This window comes from Epithele typhae, assembly GCF_022376455.1.
Source record: "Epithele typhae strain CBS 203.58 chromosome Unknown BXZ73scaffold_700, whole genome shotgun sequence".
Lineage (NCBI taxonomy): Eukaryota > Fungi > Basidiomycota > Agaricomycetes > Polyporales > Epitheliaceae > Epithele > Epithele typhae.
In genome coordinates this window covers 1-7,722 of record NW_025954891.1, presented here as the reverse complement: position 1 = coordinate 7,722, position 7,722 = coordinate 1, and the positions used below count along the sequence as shown (strand labels likewise).

Genomic DNA, 7,722 nt, shown 5'->3' with positions numbered 1-7,722 from the left:
ACCGTGTCCGCGAGCGCGTGCGCCACGGGGGATGTTGATGTGGTCGGTGCTTGGATCATCATAATGGATCGGTTTGCGTTTGGCCACATGCGTTGCGAAGCGTGCCAGATCTTCGACAGCAAAAAGTGTCTTAGAGGTACGATCAATATCCCCAGCACGAGTTTCGTGAGCGTGGAGCTCTCTCTTTGCGCCTCACGGCACAAGAATTCAGCGCCATGACGGACCTTTGGGCAGAACGGGTGGCCAATCGCGGTGGCTATCGAACTTGAACAGGATGATTACGCCGCTGGCATCGCAGATCACGCACGAGCGTGTGCGGCGTTCGCATGAGGGAAGAACAGAAAGTGACTATATAAATAATGTCCGAGTCGTAAGGTATCCGCTGCAACCCTCCGAACCACACCACCCGACCCCCACTCAGTCGTTGTACCGCAGCTGCGTCCGCTCCTCCTCGTCACCCTGCTGCATCTTGAACGGACGGGCGCCGACGGGCGCGTACCGGTCCCGCGCGCTCTGGCTGTGCGAGCGCATGCACATCGTGATTGTGAGGCCGAGGAGGACGACGCCGACGGCCAGGTTCGCGCCGAGGAGCGCGAGCGCGGGCGTGCCGTATTTCTTGCCCCAGCTGTCGGTGCTCCCTGACGAGGACGAGGTGGACTCGTCGAGGGCGCCGGCGACGGAGGCGGAGGAGGCGTCGGGGGAGGAGGCGGATGAGGAGGCAGGGGTGTCGGACGAGTCGGCGAGCTTGACGAGCGTCGCGGGGTCGAGGGTGGGCGGGAGCAGCGCGAGGGCGGCGGTGCGGTTCGCGACGAACTCGGCTTGCATCGTGGAGGCATCGGTGGTGGGGAGGAGCTGGACGAAGGGGCCCTGGCCGTCGAAGGGCGTGTTCGGTTGGTAGTCGCCGTAGTTGAACCTGTGGAGGGAGGCGAAGAAGGGACGGTCAGGCGATGGGCAGGTGGTGTGACGCCCAGGGATTGACGTACGAGGCGTATACGTTGCGGAGGAAAGCGTCCCCTAGGAGGAGGTCGAAGCCAACGAACTCAGTGGGGTCGAGGGTCAGTGCTTGGAATGAGCCTAAGCATCCCGTGGTGTTTCCAGAGGGGAGGGTAAGGACCTGGGTGAACGTTAGGTCGAGCGGGTGCACCGGGATGTCTTGGCCGCTAGCGAAGCGTCGTCAGCCCCTAATTCACAACGTACAGCCTGGAGAGGACGGCACACCCAAAAGTGAACACCACGGTCGGCGCCGCGTCACAAGGCACTACCCAATAGGGTTCGGAGTAAACCGCGCCCGGGACAGACTCGTAGATCGCGTTCACAGCAGCAATCGGTATTTGCGGGAGGGAGAAGCCAGTGTCGAGCACTGCAGCGACCTTCCCTGTGGGGACTCCAGGCACTCGCGAGGCGTTGAAAGCGAACGGAGTGCCATTGGCCGTCATGCTGTCCATGGCAAGACTCCAGTGCTGAGAAGTTAGGCTTCGGAGCATCGGAGCTGACGTGATGTTCTGGAAGGCATCGTCGTGTTCGGAGATCAGGAATACACCTTCGGCAACGTTGTTAGAATCGGGGGACATTGCCCGCGCGAGCTGCACGTCGAAGAAGTTGGGGGTCGTAGGGTCTAGCGCAAAGAGGTTGGTAATCGGCGAGCGCGCGAGAGCGTTGGCCGCTTCCGTGCCCCAGTTTTCCTGCACGACAGAGTAAATGACTGAAGCGTCGAAAGCCATGCCAAGGATGCCGTCGAAACTGGTCATAGGCATGTCCTTGATATCGACGACATTGACGAAAGCTGAGAGGTCGTAGTGAGGATAGCAGCGCAGAGTTGACGAAGAGCCTATGCGCTCACCTTGGTTGGGAACGGAGAAGTCGCCGATAGTCATATCGGCAAACGAAAGCCAGCCCGATACGCTGCCCTTCCCATAACCCTCGGTGATGTTGAGATCGGTTGTATTGGTGAACTGCAGGGTGCGCCCGGTGATGTTCAACCAGAGGTCGCTTGATCCGGTATCGAGTTGGACAACGAAGGCTAAGGACGTGCGTAAGGATGATGATATAAACGGAGCGGAGATGACCATCTTGTGTCTCACCTTCACCGCCAAGAGTAATGTTGACGGTGTACTGGAGCAAGGATAAAAGATCAGAAGGTGCGAAAACAGTAACACGGCTTGATGACGCTCACCTGGTCGTTATCGTTGGTGGAGACTACATCGCCCATGGAGGTGGCGGAGGTGGCGACATGTCCTGCGGCAGAAGTGGAGATACGGAAGCCCGAGGAAGCAGCATGGACGGTGTTCACGTAAATAAAAACGGAGAGTAGAACATTGAAAGTCAGCATGATTAGGGAAGAAAAAGTAGGGTGGGGGAAGACCTTAGACGAGGGACACTGGAGCTGCTGTTCATATACCTTGGCGTCATTGTGACCGATCCATCGACATCAACAAACGCGGCAATCGAAGGTTCGGAGACAAGGTCTCCCGGAGTCCCTCAGGCGTGGCTGGGCTTACCGCGATATGTATAGAGCAGTGAGCCCACGTCCGATCGGAGTCATAGCCTATCGGGAGCGTAGGTGTACTAAGGGGCATGAACGATCGGGTAGGACGGCGGAGACAGATGACGGCCAGCCTTCTCGACTTAGGTGGAAGGCATGAATCGTCGGGTAGGACGGAAGAGACAGACGACGGCCACTGGCGAGCCGTACCCTGCGCACTGCCACCTGTGCACCGCCTGTGTGCACGTGTTCGTAAATGCGGACGTGTCTGATTTTGCAAGTTTAACTTCTCGCTCTCGGCGGGGTAAAGCCTGACAACCAAGGGAAGTCGACTAGTGAAGCTTCAAGTTCCGCAGGAGCGACAGAAGTTACAGACGCCTGCATGCGACACACGTTGGGCTGCCCGGTGCGCGCAGGACTTGAAGAATCAAGATGGTCACGCCAGCGCTGCGTGTGTGCCCCGCGGGTGTCACGGCTGGCGATCCCCGAACTCCGGGCTGGAGGCAGCGCTGGCAATCGAGCCTATCCCCTTTCGGAACACGTCCAGGCCGGACAACCCGACTACGACGCAAGAGAGATGCAGGGTTTGACGGTGAGTACTGTTAGTATATGTGTTACACCATGGACTCTGTCTCGTTACTATAAAATTCAAAGCTCACGTTTCGCGCGTCCGCGGCCACACGGGCCGCGGCGCTATCTTGCTGTACGCTCCATTCTCATCCTTGACGACTCGATCGCCTCTACTACCGATCTCGTCGTCCCGTTTCCGCTCCATCCGCTCCTTAATAGCTACGCACGTCGCGGGGAGTCCCTCACTCGTTCTCGTCCCGAACTTGTGAGGTGAGCTCCCCTACATACCACGTCTAGCCCCGTTCAGTAACTGACGAGTATGCGTAGATTAACGCTACCGCGTTCATTAGGTTAGCTCACTATTGATTAACTCGTTCTCGTCCCGAACTTGTGAGATTAACGCTACCGCGTTCATTAGGTACCCGCTCGCTCCGCCTACAGTGGTGAATCACCAGGTGCATCTGTTGCCATGGCCTATCGGCAGGTGCAGATGCACCTGCTGATCCGGCCGGCCCGGAGCGTGCTCACGCAGCCGCCGGCCACACAGGCGTGACACTGCCCCGAGACGTCCGGACACCGGCGCCTCGGGCCCTGCCACCTGAGCTCACCGTCTCCGACAGTGAGCTCACCTCCCTCTTTGTTTCACATCACACTTTGTATATAATTAGTGTTCAAAATATATTTATCAGTAAACTACTACACAAGTGAACAAGCAAATAATACCACACCCCGCGACAACGCGGAGGCGGAGGCGGGTGTGGGTGGGCGACGCGGGTGGGCGATGCGGGCGGATGAGAGACGCGGGCGCAGGCGACGTGGCGAGGCGGGTGTGGAGGAGGCGGGCGAAGGGGAGACAGGCGCGGAGTAGGGCGACGCGGCAAGGCAAAGGCGGGCGAGGCGGGCGCGGAGGAGGTAGGCGTGGAGGAGAAGGGCGAGGACGTGGGCGCGGAAGAGGGCGACGTGGCGACGGGCGACGCAGAGGAGGAGGGCGACGCAAAGGCGGGCGACGCGAAGGTGGGCGACGCGGAGACGGAGGACGCAGAGGTGGAGGGCTGCGAGGGCGCAGATGGGCGGCGCGGGCGGCGCCAACGCGGAGGGCCGGGACGCGTGGAGGAGGGCGATGCGGAGCAGGCGGAGGAGGGTAAGACGGAGGGGTGAGGTAGACGAGGCGGGTGACGAGGGCGGACGAGGCGGCGCGGAGGTGGGCGATGCGGAGGTGAGCAGCACAGAGGAGGGTGACGAGGGTGGGCGGGCAGGAGGCTCGAAGGAGGCGGCAGGCGCGGGCGGAGGAGGGCGAGGAGGAGCGCCACGCAGAGCAGCACGGAGGAGGAGGGCCGCACGAAGGAGGAGGGCCGCGCGGGGGAGGGCGACTCGGAAGGCTGAGGAGGGGGAGGACGTCCAGGCGGACGTCCTCGGCCTGTTGTAGGAGCGGCGGGTGGGCGTTGGGAATGCGAGAGGGCATAGCGGAGGACTCACCAAAGCAGGGGCCGCGGCACATCGCCGCGGCCCTATATTCCAATCTCCATGTGCACTCTTGACGTTGTGAGGGTGGTTGGCAAGGTGGGTGAAGGGCGGGATTGAGGTCGAGGTCGAGGGAGGTCAGAGGAGGGAAGGTCAGTGTCACCTGGTGACACTGGAGTCCAATAGCAGACGACAGTCGACCGTGTGGTCGCTATCGTCTGCCTGGGCTGAGCGGGAGGATGGAAGCAGTGAGGGTGCAGTGGAGGAGGCGGAGGAGGAGAGCAAGGACAGCGAAGGGGAGGGACGCGTGGCGTGCATCACAGCCACGCGTTGATGCGCGCCACGCCCGGCGAGGCGCGTCTACACGGGCGCGCATCACGGATCAATAGGTGCATCTGTAGCTGCCGATGGGCTATGGCAACAGGTGCTCCTAGCGATTCACTGCTGCTCGCTCCGCTCGCTCTCGCCTCGCACCACATCGTTCCCCTCTGCTCTCCCGCTCGGCCCCGACCTTAACAGGTTATGAGCCCTGATACCACGAACAACATGTCGTTCGATGTTCCGACTTCCACGTCCAGCGGCAAGTACAGCATCCCCAAGCTACTTGCCGACAAATCGAACTGGGTGCCGTTCAAGGAGCACTTCCTTACAGCAATCGCCGCAAAGGGGCTTTCTCGTCACATTGACGGCCAACCACAGCCTCCCCTCCCTCCCCCGTACACCCGTGCCATCCCCCACAAGACCCAGAAGGTCATCGACGCCGAAACTGCCGCAGCTGCGGCCGATTCCAGTCTCCCGACGCCCGTCTCGGACCAGTACACCACCAGGACGGATGCGCAGTACCTGGAGCTAGTCGAGAAGGCGTATGAGAAATACGAGGAATGGGACCGCAAGCAGGCGGAGGTACGCACGATCCTCTACGGAACCCTCCCCGAAGATCTCTTCGTTGCGGTCAATGCCCTCCGCCCTATCTCCCTCATGTGGAACGCCGTCATCAAGGCTTGTGCCGAGAAATCCGCCATGTACGCCAACGCTATTCGCGCGCGCATGCTCCGAATGCGCTGTGTGGATGGTGGAGATGTGCGCGAGCACCTTACAAGCCTCGCGCGCGAACGCCTCAACCTTGCAGCAGTCGGGACCATCATCCCCGACACAGACTACATCGCGATGGTCATAGCAAGCATCCCGGAGTCCTACCAGCAGCGTATTCAAGTGCAGCTCGACGTTGCCAACGCGGTCGGCAGAACCCCCGACGTCGACACCATCGTCCACACCTTGCATGACGAATACGAGCGACGTGCCATCACCGCGAACAGCACTACGGACAACGCGCTATACGCAAATCAAACCGTGCGCTGCACCAACTGTGGGCGCTACAAACACACGAAGGCGAACTGCTGGCGCAAGGGCGGCGGAGCAGAAGGCCAAGGCCCGAAGGGACAGGGCAGACAGGGTGGATCGTCAGCTGGAGGAGGTACCGCGTCAGCGAACACGGCCTCATCCGAGTCGAGCAAGGAGCACGTACTGGCCACCGTCGCTGGTCTCGAGGAGCGCGCAATGGACCCCGACGACGTCGCTGTCCCCTCTTTCCATTCCCCCCGCTTCGTCGACGTCTACGACAGTGGGGCCACGCGCCACATCTCCCCGAACCGCGAACACTTTACGGAGTACAAGCCCCTCGACCGAGCTCACAGCGTCACCACCGCAAACGGCGCCGAAGCGCGTGCAGTAGGCGAAGGCACAATGCGTGTCGAAGTGCCGAACGGAAGGGGTGGTACGCACTCACTCACCCTCAGCGACGTCCTCCATGTGCCATCAGCAGCGTTTACGCTGGTCTCCCTCCGGAAGGCGGACAGCAAGGGCTACAGCTCCACCATCGCAAACGGTGTACTCTCCCTCACCCATCGCGCGACTAGCGATGTCATTGCCCACATCCCCGAGCATCACGGACTATACCAGGTCGCTAGTACCGACTACCACGCCTGTGCCGCACTCGCGGCCTCTGGGGACGCACCGTCACGTCAGCTGCTCGACGACATTGAGCTCCACCGTGTCATGGGTCACATCTCCGTCAAGGCGGCTCGCGACATGGTTGACAAGGGGCGCGTGGAGGGTATCACCATCACCGACTGGTGCGCACAACCTCAGTGCAGCGTGTGCATCTCTGCGAAGATCACTCGCGCGCCTGTCCCGAAAGCCGCAGACGGACGCGGTGCAGCCGAGCTCGGTCTACGCGTCAAAGCGTACGGGGACCGCATCGACGCGGACACCTGGGACCCTGGCCATACGTCCATTGGGGGCAGCAAGTACGCTACTCTCTTCGTCGACCACGCGACAAGGTGGCGGCATGGCGCCGTTCACAAGGCCAAGGACGGCGCCTCCCCAGCCTACCGTGAGCTCGATCGTGTCGCGGAGACGCAGTACAGCACGCGCATCAAGTGGTTCCACACCGACGGCGGTGGAGAGTTCACTTCCAACGAACTCCAGGCCTACCTCAAGGAGCGCGGAACTCGCTTCACGACATCGGTGCCGTATACTCCTGAGCAGAATGGCCTGGCTGAACGCAGTCACCGTATCGTTGGCGACCGCACCCGTGCAATGCTTCTCGACGCGGAGCTCCCGAAGTCAATCTGGCCGTACGCCTACCTCCACGCCATCTGGCTGACCAACCGCACACCATCCTCCGCGCTCAAGGGCGCCGTGACCCCTTTCGAGGCGCGTTTTGGGAACCCGCCTGACCTAAGGCTGTTTGAGGATCGATCCACGGTTGAGCCGGATCCGAATCCGCGGATCAAAGCTCTGCTAGAGGCTTGATCCGGAGCCGTGAGGGTCAGATCCTCCGGAAGACCCGGAGCCGTGGGAGCCGGAACCGTGGCTCACGGCTCCACCTGCGGACAGACCCGTGAGCCATGATGATCCACAGATATCCGTGGATACGGATCATTCAAACACATAGTAAGACAATAAATTATATTTCAGGTTAGTCTAAACACAGCAGAGACAGGGCTCAGAGTGATTAGAAGGTTGGGGTGGGGCACAGGAATGGCAGACGAGCTTGGAGTAAGAAAAACGTAGCACATGAACTAGGACGATGACAGGAGACAAGGACACGTAGGTGTAACATGCAGAATGTCAGAGATATAACAAGCACGATGGGATAGAACGTCTGAGGGTATCGCGGAGGAGAACGGGGTGTGGCTGCATGAACA

At 60.8% G+C, this 7,722-nt stretch overlaps 3 protein-coding genes across 3 annotated transcripts; 2 read left to right on the top strand and 1 right to left on the bottom strand.

Annotated features, from left to right (window-relative positions):
* Positions 1–417: 417 nt before the first annotated feature.
* BXZ73DRAFT_111959 (aspartic peptidase domain-containing protein) lies at positions 418–2,329 on the bottom strand (the record flags this gene model as incomplete). Its single annotated transcript, XM_048017430.1, has 6 exons — positions 418–913; positions 984–1,160; positions 1,219–1,783; positions 1,841–2,020; positions 2,082–2,112; positions 2,174–2,329. The coding sequence occupies 6 exons, from the start codon at positions 2,327–2,329 to the stop codon at positions 418–420; spliced, it is 1,605 nt and encodes a 534-aa protein (XP_047870415.1).
* A 2,730-nt stretch (positions 2,330–5,059) lies between these two features.
* Positions 5,060–6,265, top strand: BXZ73DRAFT_63211 (uncharacterized protein; the record flags this gene model as incomplete). The annotated part of the gene is made up of 3 exons (XM_048021762.1): positions 5,060–5,229; positions 5,341–5,683; positions 6,062–6,265. Coding segments are annotated over 3 exons (717 nt in total), but the record flags the coding sequence as incomplete, so codon positions are not given.
* A 75-nt stretch (positions 6,266–6,340) lies between these two features.
* Positions 6,341–6,841, top strand: BXZ73DRAFT_14684 (uncharacterized protein; the record flags this gene model as incomplete). The annotated part of the gene is made up of 1 exon (XM_048017499.1): positions 6,341–6,841. A coding segment is annotated over one exon (501 nt), but the record flags the coding sequence as incomplete, so codon positions are not given.
* Positions 6,842–7,722: the final 881 nt, after the last annotated feature.